This window comes from Mesocricetus auratus, unplaced genomic scaffold (assembly GCF_017639785.1).
Source record: "Mesocricetus auratus isolate SY011 unplaced genomic scaffold, BCM_Maur_2.0 Super-Scaffold_100037, whole genome shotgun sequence".
Lineage (NCBI taxonomy): Eukaryota > Metazoa > Chordata > Mammalia > Rodentia > Cricetidae > Mesocricetus > Mesocricetus auratus.
Window position 1 is genome coordinate 1,932,623 of NW_024429215.1, and position 14,724 is coordinate 1,947,346.

Genomic DNA, 14,724 nt, shown 5'->3' on the forward strand with positions numbered 1-14,724 from the left:
TTAAGGAGATGCTGTGGATGTTTTGCTCATTCTGCAGAATATGAACCTACAAATATTGGGGCACTTTGTGCCCCCGTTCAATTGCCCTCACATGTGCGATTCACGTTGAAGTGGATATAGCTTGTGGACTGATTCAGGATAGGAAATATCAGCATCATGCACCCTGTGACACAGTGCATGTGGCTCCAGCCTCATCTTTTCATGCAGGGTCCTCAGTTTGAGAGCAGAACCTGAGAGCATGACAGCCAGTGAGCTGTCTATAGGAGTGATCTTCTTGTCTCTGACTGTGATTGGACTACTGGGGAATTTCTTGCTCCTCTACCACTACCTGTTTCTTTACCTAACTAGGAAAAGACTAAAGTCTACAGACTGGTTTCTGACGCACTTGGTTGCAGCCAGCATCTTAACTGTGCTATGTAAAGGAGTGCCTCACACAATGGCAGTTTTTGGACTGAGGGACTTCCTCGATGACACTGGATGCAAATTGATTTTCGCCTTTCACAGATTAGGTCGGGGTTTGTGTATTGGCTGCACCTCCTCCCTTAGTGTCTTCCAGGCCATCATCATCAGTCCCTGGGACTCCAGGTATTCAGAGCTGAAAATAAAAACACACAAGTACAGCTGTTATGTTCTGTACATAAACTGGGTAATCCATTTCCTTATAAGCTCTGTAAATCTTGTGCACATGAGGGCAAAATATGGAAATGAAAGCACAGCAAACCTGAAATCGTATCTCTACTGCTATTCTGTCCGTCATGACCAAACCAGTGACATCCTGTATGCAGCATTGCTGTCAGCTCCTGACATTCTTTTTCTGGAGCTCATGCTATGGGCCAGTGGCTCCATGGTTCTCACCCTCTACAGGCACAAGCAAAGGATGCAACACATGTCCAAGACTAATATCTCCTCCAGATCCTCCCCTGAGTCCAGAGCCACTAAAACCATCCTTCTCCTGGTCAGTACTTTTGTCTCCTTCTATACAATCTCTTCCCTATGTCAACTCTTTGGAGCTATTATGAATAAACCAAGCTGGTCAGTGCTGCATATGACTGCAATGGCCTCTCTGTTTTTCCCCACTGTTTGTCCTTTTCTCTTGATGAGCCGTGACTGTCAGGTATCCAGCCACTGCCTGTCCTTGAAAATGAGTAGACATTTCCCTAAAGCATCTAATCAAGAGCTGAACTGAAAGCTGCTGTCCATTTCTTACTCCGTTACTGAGTCATTCTGATATAATTGATGAAACTTCCTATCTCTGTGAATGTAGGTGTGTTCATGCCTTGTGTATGCACACGCATGAGTGCAAACACACACACACACATCATTTTGTTCATTATGCATCAAGGTATATATTTAGATAATGGTGTGACATAGTTTAATTGCAAAGGATATTGAAAATTAGGTAAACGTTAGGTTACAGATTAAAGTAATTTTAAAACAGCACAATATTCTTTTTGCGCTGTGCTTTCTGGATTTGAAGTAGTTGACCCTGAAATAAAACAATCCAACTATTTTCCCGGCTCTGCTGCATTCTATGCTGCTCTTCATAGTTGTAAAGTGGAAGGTAAAGATTCACCCTGCATTTACTGTTCCCCTTGTGACTGTGACATTTTATCTTGCCTCCCTTATCACATCCACAGGGTACCTTTAACACTTTTGAATGTACAAGTGGCCACCCAAGGCTCAAAAAAAATTTTCCACTCTGAATACAGCTCTGCATTCATTGCCCAAATGGAAACTAATGTAATTAGGCTCAAGTCTGCCTCTTGAGTCCCCTCCTGAATCACTCGTAATTGGGAGAAAAGGGAAAATCAATGCACAGACACCCTGAACCATTTTCTTTTTTATAAATTTTTCTTTAAATTAAAAACAATCTTATTTTACATACCAATCCCAGTTCCTTCTCCCTCCTGTTCTCCCATGCTCCTCATCAGCCCCCATCCTACACTCCATCCACTCCTGAGGGAGGTTGAGGCCTCCCATGGCAGATCATCAAAAGATCATCATTTGGGATAGTGCCTAGGCTTTCCACTGTGTATCTAGGCTGAGAGAGTATCCCTCCATAGGTAATGGGCTCCCAAAATCCATTCGTACGCTAGGGATAAATACTTGTTCCACTGCCAAGAGGCCCCATATTCGGGGGCATAGTTTGGTCCTATGCTGGTTCCCCAACTGTCAGATTGGGGTCTGTGAGCTCCCACTTGCTCCCATCAGCTGTTTCCATGGGTTTCTCCAACACGGTCTTGACCCCTTTGTTCATCAGTCCTCCATCTCTACAACTGGATTCCAGGAGTTCGGCTCAGTGTTTAGCTGTGGGTCCCTGGTTCTGCCAACATCAGCTATTGGGTGAAGGCTCATGTTTGTCTTTCTGTGTCTGGGTTACCTCACTAAATATGGTTTATTCTAGTTCTATCCATTTGCCAGCAAATTTCAAGATTTCAATGTTTTTTTTCTGCTGAGTAGTACTCCATTGTGTAAATGTACCACATTTTCTCTATCCACTGTTGAGGGGCATCTAGGTTGCTTCCAGGTTCTGGCTCTTACAAATAATGCTGCCATGAACATAGTGGAACAGTTGTCCTTGTCGTACGAATGCACATCTTTTGGTATATGCTTGCTCATAGCTCCTCTCTCTCTGCCTCTGGGTTCCTTGGGTTCAGTTCAGTGTTTAACTGTGTTTGCCTCTGCTTCCATTAGTCACTGGATGAAGGCTCCAGGATGGTTATAGATATCAAGTTCATTATCAGGAATGGACATTCGGTGTGGTCTCTACACTATTGCTTAGCTTGCCAATTGGTGTCATCCCTTTAGATCACTAGGGGTCACAATGGTGCCTGATCTGTCTTCTAACCTATGATTCCCTCTTCCCCCTATCCTACCCCCCTCCAGTCAACCTTCCTGTTCCCCCATGACCTACTCTCTCTTCCTCTTCTCCCCTTCTCTATTTCCCAGCTCCCCCTCCCCCCCACTCCTCGCCGTGTTCCTCATTTGTTCAGAGGATCTTGCCTCATTTCTCTTCTCTTGGGTACCATGTATATCTTTTAGGTTCTTTCCTGTTTCCCAGACTCTCTGTCAGTGGAAGTGCAGACTGGCACTCTCCTGATCCATGTTTAAAATCCATATATGAGTGAGTACATACCATGTTTGTCTTTTTGTGACTGGGTTACCTATGTAAAACAATCTATTTAAAATTAAAATAAAAAAGAAAGAAAGAAAAATAAAAAAGAGTGAAATTGCTGGATCTTGAGACAGACTGATTCCCATTTCCCTGAGAACCCACCAAACTGATTTCCAAAGTGGCTGTACAAGTTTGCACTCCCAGCAACAATGGAGGAGTGTTCCCCTTTCTCGACATCCTCTCCAGCATAAACTGTCATTGGTGTTTTTGATTTTAGTCATTCTGACAGGTGTTAGATTGTATCTTAGAGTTGTTTTGATATGGATTTCCCTGATAGCTAAGAATGTTGAACACTTTCTTACCTGTCTATCAGGCATTCTGGGAAACAGGAAAGAACCTAAAAGATGTGCATATATGCATAGTACCCAAGAGAAGAGGATGGAAACAAGATCCCCTGAATGGACGGGGAACACGGCGAGGGGTGGGGGGGAGTGGGACCTGGGAAGAAGAGAGGGGGTGAAGAGGAAGAGAGTTGTCATGGGGGAACAGGAAGTTGAGGGGTGGGGGTAGAATAGGGGGAAGAGGGAATCATAGGATCAAATACAGATCAGGCAACAGAGCGACCTCAAGTGATCTAAAGGGATAACACCAATTGGCAAGCTAAGCAATAGTGGAGAGACCACCTCGAATGCCCATTCCTGATAATGAACTTGATGTCTATAACCATCTGGGAGCCTTCATCCTGTGACTGATGGAAGCAGAGGCAAACACACAATTAATCACTGAACTGAACCCAAGGAACCCAGTGACAGAGAGAGAGGAGTGATGAGCAAATTGGCAAAGAATGGGCTGGCAAAACCAGCAGAGACAGCTGATCTGAACAGGGGAGAGCTCTTGGACCCCAGACTGACAGTGGGGAGGCCAGCATGGGACTGATCTGGACCCCCCAAATGTGAGTGTCAGCGAGAAGGCCTGGGCAACCTATGGGGCCCTGAGCTGTGGATCAGTGTCTATCCCTGGTATACAAACTGTCTTCGTGTGCCTATAGCACAAAGAGGGATGCTCTCTCAGCCTGGACTCTTAGGGGAGTGCCTGGACCCTACCCAGAGTAAAATGACAGACTCTAGATATCCCCTATGTGGAAGGATTTGGCAATAGGGTGGGAGGGTGGGGGGGAAGGGTAGTGCGGGAGGAGGGGAGGGAGAGGGAACTGGGATTGACATGTAAAACAAGCTATTTAAAATTAAAATAAAAAATGATAAAAAAAAGAATTCTCTATTTGTTTCTGTACCCCACTTTTAATTGGATTAATTGGTATTTGGTGACTAGCTTCTTGAGTTCTTTTATTTTGGAGATCTGTCCTCTGTCAGACGTAGGGTTGGTGAAGATCTTTCTCATTCTGTGGGCTGCCATTTTATCTTATTGACTGTGTGCTTTGCCTTACAGAAGCTTCTCATTTTCAGGAGGTTCCATTTATTAATTGTCAATCTCCGTGTCTGTGCTACTGGTGTTATGTTCAGGAAACAGTCTCCTGTACCAGTTCATTCAAAGGTACCTCCCACTTTCTCGTCTAAGAGCTTCTGAACCCATTTTCATTTCACATACAGGATGTGTTTCTGTGTGAATGACATGTATATTTGACATTTACTACTTCTTGTGCTTGATTTATTTACTTACAGATTTTTGCACATGGGTAATAGAAATCACCTCTTTTAATATTAAAGAATCAACATTGAATCTGCTCTCTTCAGTGCTGGAGAAATGAATCAGCAACTACTCTCACAGAGCCTAGAGTTAAAAGTCTCCAGCCACTAGATCAATGCAACTCCAGATCCAGGGATGTCATGTCCTCTTCTGGAATCCCCAGGCACTGCACACATGCGTACAAAATTTAATGACAATAAAAATAAATCTCAAAAGAACTTTGCTTCTTTGGTCCACATGCACTGTGCTTTAGACCCATTTTTTGGTCTCACCAGACACCACATGTTGGAGCCTTTGTCCCCTCTAGGATGAGGTTACACTGGAGGAAACATAACATGTTCCGGCTCTGTCCTTCCACATGGGTTCTTCTGAACCACTTTCACAATGACAGTGATTGCAACTCAGTATAACTATGCAGATTCACCAGCATCTTGGTCTACGTTAGGGACCTTTGATATAAATAATTTTCCTTTGCTCATGGATTACCCAGGATTGTGCTATTGTTTCTGGAGAGAAAGAAAGGCTAAATCAATATGCTTATTTTTCAACACAAAGTACTGGGTATGGGACCTGACATTTTGGTTTTCCAAAATGTTCTGGGGATAGCTAAGTAAACACTTTCTATGTGAAAAATGAATGCTCATACTTGATGGTTCACAAGTATTTTTGTCTTAGCTTCCACATATATATGAACACTTTCCACAAATTATTTTCACAGTCCCTACTCAGTAAATGCTATTCTGTTTCAGCAAAATCTATCATTCCTAAATTTTGATTGGTTACAAATACATTTGCATTATATTACCTCTGCCTAGTTTTCCTAAAGTTCCCTCCCAACTACCAAGAGAGAGAGAGAGAAATAGGCTTTCCCAGGAGGGAATCCCTAACTGATTTTATAATAGCTGTTTGTAAGCCTTGAAATGACATACATACAAGTAACATTAAATTGACTAAATAAGTTTTACTTTTTATAAAAGCATGTGGGGTGTAATAATAAAGAAAAACAGAACATGAATTTGAGAGGGATCAAGTCAGTAGTAAAGGGAATGCATTGTAGAAAGAAAGAGATTGGGGTAATTTATAGTTATATTTTAATTAAAATAAAAAATATGTTATACACAAATATATATATGAATAATGCTCACAGTTAATACCTTGCATCTGTCATTAGCAACTGAATCCTTTCCTTAGATGAAATTTTACAATCCAGTATATTAGGAAAGTATAGTGTCTATCTTATTCCTGAAACCTGTCATTGACTCACTCAGATTGCCATCCCTCATACTCTAAGCTGAGTTTCTAGTCTCTTGCTTTTTCTATCTATTTTTACCTGTCAACCATACCCATGTCACAGCACCACACAATTGGTATTAGTCATAGGATCAAAAGCCTTGACAAGAAGAGGATACTCACAAGAATGTGCAGTGTAAAGCAGTAGTGATATGTCTTCCTGTAGACAAGAGAATTCTCACAATCTGATGCTGTGGCTCCAGGTTACAGAGTTCACTCAACACTTGACGCCTCTCATTAGAATCCTTGACTTCATATCACCACTAATTCTAGGTTGTAGCACTTAACACAAATATATCAAACTATATTCCAGCTACCACTTACGTCAGGTGATTATATTCATTTATTTCTGCAGCATCACATACACAGTCATAGAAGTACTGATGAGATATATGAAAGTTACATGTAATGGTTAGAAAGAAATGTGAATTAATGTTTTAGTTGTGGGTGTGTTAGCACAGACACAGGAAACTGAGGCTACAAACTGCTCTACACAATTGCAGATTTCACCTTTTTTTTTTTACTGAGACACACCTGGGTTGCCTCTCTTCAAGCTGTGCTGGATCATTGGGCTCATGAGCTGGAATTAAGGTGAGAATTCACTCCTGAAGACCTGAATCTGGAACTGCCACAGTGGAGTCACAGAAGCACCTCCTTCAAACCTTCAGCAGGGAGCAAAGGGAACATGACACCGTGAACATCTTTCACCAAGAAAAGTGAAATTCGCTTGGACACACACCCACTGGGAGAGTTGAGTACCAGGCTCCTCCTGCCCCACCTTTCTCTGTTGCAGTCCCCTGACCTGTGGGCCCCAGACACCTCCCACCACAGAATCTCCTAGAGAGACCTGGAGGCAGACCAAAGCATCCAGCATCTACCACCATTCCTATCTTGGACCTGCACCCCTGGGAGAGGAGAGAGCCTTGGACCCATACCCACCAGGAGAGGGAGAGATCCCATCTGTACCCACTGGAAGAAGGGAAGGGAAGATAACAGTATAAGAACACAATCAACAAGATAAAGACTTATATGACACCACCAGAGTCTAGGGATTCTACACCAGCAAGACCTGAACATCCCAACACAGATGAAGCAGAAGAGAATGACCTTAAAATGACATTAAAAGCAACTTTATGAAGATGATAATGGCCCTCATAGAGGATATGAGAAAATCCCTTAAAGAAATGGAAGAAAAAACAAAAATTCAGAAGAAAAGACAAACCAAAAAACCCCCGCCAAGAAATCAAGAACCCATAGGTACATGGCCCGAAGCAGTAGCCCATGCACAATTCCATCCTGAATTTGCACATCTGCCAGCTGTCTTGCTTTACAAATGCTTTGAGAATGGTACAGTTAGTCTTGAAATTTAGAAAGAACAATCTTCCTTTTTTCCTTTAATTGAAGATCATTTTTATCATACAATATATCTAGATTATAGTTTTCCCTCTTTCTACTTCACCCAATTCATTCTGTCTCAGGCTTGCAAATAGAATAGTGTGCTGCTTAGTTGTTGGTGGTGGGTGTTAATTGTTATTGATACTATTGTTGTTTAATTGACACAAGCTAGAATCATCAGGAAAAAAGCAAGCCTTGATTGAGTAATTGCCTCCATCATACTGGCTGGTAGGCATGTCAGTGACCCGTTTTCTTAGGGGATTATTGATGTAGGAAAATACAGCTCACTGTGAGCATTGATGACCCTGGGAACATCCTGGGTTCTAGAAGGATGCAGGTTGAGGAAGCCAGGAAGAAAAAGCCAGTAAGCAGACTTCTGCTATGGTCTCTGATTCAATTCCTTTCTTCAGGTGCCTAGCCATGTTTCTGTCCAGCTATAAGCAATACACTGAAATAAAACCTTCCCTCCTCATGTTCCTTTTGATGATGATATTTGTCACAGCAACAAAGTGAGCTAGGATAAAACATTTCCATTTAGAATGCACCACCTGTATTTTTCATATATATTTTGGGGGCATTAGATTAACATTTTAGCAAAGCCAAAAATATCTGCTCTGGTCAGCCACTTTAAGCCCTGTTTGTATGAATAGACAATGCCACACCTGGAGTCAAGTTGCTCAGGGTGGCAGGTGCTGCCATTTGAAACTATGGATGTATTTGAGTATGGGCTACTGCCTTGGGCCACATAAGGGTCCCTGGCCACACGGGGAGGCCAGAGTCTTGGGTAGTGACCATTTCTCTCCAGTTGTAACTGAGGGCTCTGTAGTTGTCTGAGGGCCAAGCTGCCACTAGGGCCATGCTGATCGGGTGGCATGTGCTACCAACAGGTAGTGCCTGGCCCCAAGAGGCTACTAAGGGTCATGACTGGGTCCACAGTCCTACTGCAGCTGGAGTCTATGGTGATGTCTGTGGCCCATGTTAGTGCAGCAGTCATTGGAACCATGTTGTACTGAGTCATCCCTGCCCTTCACTAGCCCTGACATGGTTGGTCCTGCCCCTCACTGGAAACTACAGCCAGCAAGCTTGCCCTACCCACCAGGAGATCGTTCTACCTTACGATAAAGAAAAATGATCAAACCGCTTACCATAGGCATTGACCTTACCTGGGAATCACACTACAGCTGACCCTGTGGTTGCAGACACAGTGGAGCAAACCATGAAGGAATGAGGGCAGGAGAGCAGGAGACCTGACTGAGCCACTGCCCCCCTCATCTGCCATGGGGTGGCATGGGTGAGGGAAAGATGCCTGCCCCCCTCTGCTTCTCACTCTGCCTACTGCAGGCAAGAGAGGGAGAGCACTAGCCTTGCCGCACTAGCTGTAGCATGCAGGAGACAGGACCCTGCACACTGCCTGGACAGCACACTAGAGCTGATTCTGTTGTTGGGGGGTGCAGGTGAGCCAGCCCTGAAAGTATGAGAGCTGGAAAGCTGACCCTGACACTAACTTGTATGCCACTTGTGGCAATCAGGAGAAAGGGCACAGTGCTTTGCCTGGGCAAACCAGTAGAGTTGCCCCTGGCAATATGAGTGAGGAAGACCTGTGTATCCGAGTGTCTAAGAGTAAGAGAACCGGTCTGGCTCCCTGCTGTAGGTTGCTTGGAATGAGCTAACTGAGGCTGTACAGGAGAGCTTGTCTGGCAGTGATGATAAGGGAAAGTTAGCAAGCTGACCAACCCAGCTACCAAACAGGCCCAGAACCAGGGCTATCAGTTACCTCACCCCAACATCCACCTCATCTACAAACTGCTGGAACATATGAAGGGGATGAGCCTCCAGATCCAATCAACAGGATCTCCAAGACACAGGACAACAGGATATCCAAGAGGAGCCTCAGGGAGAGCCCATTATCAGTAGTATAGTTGTAAGCAGAGTCCTCAACCTAGACCAATGCCTCATGGCAATGAACACTTGCAAGTAGAGATGAGTGTACTAATCTGTAAACTGGATGACTCATTGGGCCACACACGTTCCACAACAAGATTCTTCTTCTTTTTCTGTTTTTGTTGTTTTGTTATTCTTTGTTTTGTTTTGGAATTTTCTAAATTTGGTTTTGATTTCAGGGGAGGCTGCAAGGACAGTGAGCAGATGTGAGGAGCAGGGTGATAACAAGGATTGGAATGAATTATGTGAAATCCCCGAAGAATCAATAAAGGGAAAAAACCTGCTACAGGCTTCAAATGCTATTTGATAACATTTTAAGTTAGATCTTGCTGGGATCTAGTGATCTCCTAAGCAACTGCATTTCAGAGATTTAGCCTGAAAGACAATAAGATGCTGACTCAGTCACAGAGGTTATTGGTAATACCTAGAAAGAGGACTAATGACAGCTCAAAAAAAAGTTTGCCTTTGATCTCCAACAAGTAAACATGCCATAATCATAAAGTCCTACTAAGTCAATTGTGGTGATATCTTTCTTGCACAAATAAAGCCTGTCTTCGTGTCAGAGAATGAAGCTTGCCACTAGCTAGCCATAGAGGTCTGGAGGTCAGTGCAGACAGAGAGGAAGTGAAGTAGCTGGACAGAAACAGTACATGAGCAGACAGAAACAGGAAATCACTCTCTTGTCTGTGGACAGAAACAGTACATGAGCAGACAGAAACAGGAAATCAGTCTCTTGTCTGTGGAGCCTCTGAGGAGGTAAGGTGTGCTGTGGCTTGCTCCTTGTCTCTGATCTCTCAGCATTTTATTCTATATCTGACTCCAGCATTTTATTATATAGACCAATTAAGAACTCCATTTACAGTCAATAAATCTTCAAATTCTTCAACATATTCTGAAATATCAAAGGTCTGAGAACACTTCATATAAACATTTGACAGCAGATGCCAAGTCCTCCATTCAAGGATTAAGTGGATGGTAGCCATAAGTTATATTGTATCTCCAATAATGTCTTAGTAGCCTTGATTGTGCTGGAGGATAAAATTTCCAGAGAAATTCAGACCCAACCATGATACTTGGCACTCATTGCTTATTCCTGCTTTTAAGACCTTTCCATCTTATACAAGCAGTGGATTTCAGATCTGGAAGTGCCTCAGGGAATGAGAAAGATATACCTGCAAGGAAAGAGGCTGTTAGTTTATGTACACAAATGGTTGCCTTCGTGCAAATCCTCTTTTCAGCATGTTCCTATAGAAACTATTCATATTCTATAATGGATCTATTATGTGCTCTACTCTGTTATCAGATTGTCTCTATAATATCTCGCAAGCCTCTGCGGACCTTAATTGCTCAAGGATTACTTTAATCTTTGAGTCATAGGAAAGATCTCGATTAATACTAGGCAACATGTTAGTAAATAGATTTCAACATGTGCAATTATCCTGCAGCATATAGAAAGTTCAAGTCTGCAATCCCAGCAATCGCCACAAGGTGGCAACCCCAGGCTCTTTCTGTAATCTCCAAGGCACTTACCTAGCTTTAGAAAAGATGGCCCAAACCATGGATAACAGGGGTTCCACTGTATCAAGACAAACTGTGCTTGTTAAATTTGTTTTTCATTAAGGACAGCCTAAGGAGAAAAAGCCTCAAAATCAACAACAACAGGGAAACAATTAATGCTGCAGCACACAAGGAACCATGGGCCTGTAAGAATCCAGTAAAACTCTAGAGAGGCCAAGGCTCTGAGCAAGTCACCTGCCTGTATTGCTCTGGCTCCCTGCATGCTTCCTCCTTGGTGGTGGGGTGCCAAGCTATTCTGTAACTTAACCCCTGCTACTCTGTGTCAGTCCAAGTTATATTCCTCAGATCTACATGTGTAAATTGTTTCACATTCTGAAGTGAGGTAAGCTGCAGAGTTATCTTCAAAACAGTGTGCTTCGGGTTTTGTCTTAAAGCACAGGATTCCTGGTTCCAGAAGCCTCACAAGGAACTTGGCTTCCGCGGTAGGTTGAATGAGAATGGCCCACCATATCCTTGACAACCAGTTAGTAATATTGTGTGGGCATGGCCTTGCTGGGGGGATGTGTGTCACTGGGGTTGGGCACTGAGGATTCTAAAGCCCTCATCATTTCCAGTCATCTCTGTCTTGTGGCTGTATCTCAAGATGTGAGCTCTCAGTCACAACTACAGTGCTCTGCCTGCCTACCTGAGGCCATGCTCCCAGCCATAATGGCTATGGATTCCAACAGTATGGAACTTGTGCAAGCAAATCCCAGACAAACTCCTCATTTACTTTTGTGCATACAGGGAGGGCTGTGGGGGTGGTAGAGAAGAGATACATGACAGGGTTTCTCTGTGAAACAATCCTTGATATCCTGGAACTCTGTAGACCAAGCTGGAAACAAACTTACAGAGATCCACATATCTCTGCCTCCGAAGTTCTGGAATTAAAGGCTTGCACCACCACCTCCAGGTCAAATTCTTCATTTATAAGCTGCCTTGGTTGCAGGGTCTTATCACAGCTATAGAGCAGAAAAAGGAACAATAAGCTATGATCCACATATGAGAGAGATGAAGTTTCCATCCATCTGGACTTGAACTACTATTGTGCTATTTCTAGAGTTCCCAGTGTTCTGCTACTTACATAATTTTATCTTTCCTTACAACTATGAAATTCAACTATGTCCATGTTATCTACTACCTGTTGATGGACATCTCATCAGGTTCTATTCTCTTACTAACCTGAATAAAGCAACAATGAACGCTGTGCAATTATCTTCCTGGGAGAATATAAAGTCATTAGGTGTATTGAACATCAATGGACTTGCTGTTTCATCTGATAGTTCTATTTTTAATTTTTCTAAGAACTACACTCTGATTTCTATAATGACTGTACTAGTTTAGCCAACCTACAAAGAGTAAGGATTCCTATATTTTTGAAATATGCTTGGGTACCCCTCAAATTTCTAGCAGATAACTATTCAAGTGGTTTCTCATAGTTGCTTTCATTTGTATTGCCCCAATGAATGTTGGCATTTTAAAAATATTTATTGGCCATTATTGCTTCGTAATTTGAAAACTGTTTCTTCCTTTCAGTTGCCCATTTGTTCATTTATCAGTTTTGTGGATCTATGTAGGTTTTAGTTGAGTAAATTTTGCAATTCTATGTAAAGTGGACATTTGCTGCCTGACTGAAATATAGTTGGAAAAGATTTCTCACCATTCTGAGGGCTGCCTGCTTGATATGCTCATGGTCACTTTTGCTAGGAAGAAATATTTCTGCTTCTTTTTTCTTAAATTGTTGATTTTATTGCTCATTCCTGAGCTGCTGTAGTTCTCTTCAGGAAGTTCCAGTCCACATCCATATCTTCACCAGCATTTCCTGTGTTTTCCTCTAACAGTTTCAGCCTTTGGGGTTTTTAATTAAGGTTTTTGTGTTTATTTTTGCACAGGGTAACAGATATGAATCTAGCTTCATTGTTCTGAATGTACAGTTTTGCTAGCACCATTTGTTGAGTAGGAAAAAGATCGTTAGTTCAGCACTCAGCCTCAATTCTCAAAAAGGACCTCACATGAAAAGAAGATTGGAGATAAGCAGAAGGAAGAAGAGTCAGGGATGACATTTCCAGGCACAGGTTGGCTCTTCACTGAAATGCTTTTTTTTTAGATTTGGCAACTTTTCCTGGCCTTACAAACAGGTTTACTTGAAGTCACCCTTGGCATTCTTTAGACTCTCCAGTGTTCAAGCAGATCACCTGACAGTGATCCCTGATGTTGAACTTGTGCAGTGACTTCTGTTGGAAGCTCTCCTGGGAATGAATCATAGTCAGGCATGTATCAGCCTTCAGCATGAAAAAAGCTGGCCAACTGGTTGTTGGTTCAGAATCTGTGAGCCCCTATGAGCCAGGTTAGACAATTCTGTGAGTTTTCTTGATGTCCTTGGCCCCTCTGGCTCCTAAGATCCTTTTTCCCTTTCTTCAGAAAACTTTCCCAAACTCAGTGGGTCTTGGTGTCTGTTTCCATCTGTTGCTGGAAGAAGCCTCTCTGATGACAAGTGGATCTAGGTACCAATAGCATCAAAGTCCAGGCCAAAAATGTGGTTGGTATAAATCTTGTGTTCTCTCCTGAACACTAAATGTTTGTATATCTTGAATTCCATCCTTAGTTTCTTTCTTATCAATTGAACCTAGCTTTGATCTAGGAATCCAAATTGAAATAGTAGGATGACTTAGCATTATCTCTTTATAGTCCCACCAGCCGTTAAGCCTTCCTAGAATTCAATGAGAATGAAGACACAACATATCCAAGCCTATGCCACACTTTGAAAGCAGTGCTATGGGGGAAGTTCATAGCACTAAGTGCCCACATGAAGAAACTGGAGAATAGTTACACTAGAAAGTTAACAGCACAGCTGAAGGCTCTAGAACACAAAGAAGCAAACTCCCCCGGGAAGAGTAGACGCCAGGAAATAATGAAATTAAGGGCTGAAATCAATAAAGCATAAACTAGGAAAAAATACAAAGAATCAATGCAACGAAGAGTTGATTCTTTGAGAAAATCAACAAGATAGACAAACTTTTGTCCAAACTTACCAAACAGCAGAGAGTGAACATGCAAATTAACAAAATCAGAAATGAAAAGGGGGACATAACAAGGGACTCTGAGGAAATCCAGAGAATCATCAGGTCATAATTTGAAAACCTGTACTCCACAAAATTCAAAAATTTAAAGGAAATGGATGACTTCCTGGATAGCTATCACTCGCCAAAATTAAATCAAGAACAGATAAACAATTTAAATATACCTATAACACCTAAGGAAATAAGAAGCAGTCATCAAAAGTCTCCCAACCAAAAAAAGCCCATGTCCAGATGGCCTCAGTGCAGTATTCTACCAGAAATTCAAAGAACAGCTTATACGAATTCTCCTCAAAGTATTCCACAAAATAGAAGCAGAAGGGTCTTTGCCAAACTCTTTCTATGAGGCTTCAATAACCTTGATCCCCAAGCCACACAAAGACACAAGTAAAAAAGAGAACTTCAGACCAATATCCCTCATGAACATTGATGCAAAAATACTCAATAAAATACTGTCAAATCATATCAAAGAACACATCAAAACATTCATCCATCATGATCAAGTATGTTTTATCCCAGGGATGCAGGGATGGTTCAACATACGAAAATCCATCAATGCAATCCACCATATAAATAAGCTGAAAAAAATCACATGATCATCTCACTAGATGCTGAAAAAGCCTTTGACAAAATCTAACACCCCTT

At 42.3% G+C, this 14,724-nt stretch overlaps 1 protein-coding gene across 1 annotated transcript; it reads left to right on the forward strand.

Moving 5' to 3' along the window:
• The first annotated feature begins 208 nt into the window (after window positions 1–208).
• On the forward strand, window positions 209–1,186 carry LOC101822718 (vomeronasal type-1 receptor 4-like). The gene has a single exon (XM_013125704.2). The coding sequence runs from the start codon at window positions 239–241 to the stop codon at window positions 1,184–1,186; it is 948 nt and encodes a 315-aa protein (XP_012981158.1). The 5' UTR covers window positions 209–238.
• The last annotated feature ends 13,538 nt before the right edge of the window (window positions 1,187–14,724 follow it).

Excerpts from the sequence above, each read along its gene's own strand:
- LOC101822718 (XM_013125704.2), top strand. The coding sequence starts at position 239 with ATGACAGCCAGTGAGCTGTCTATAGGAGTGATCTTCTTGTCTCTGACT.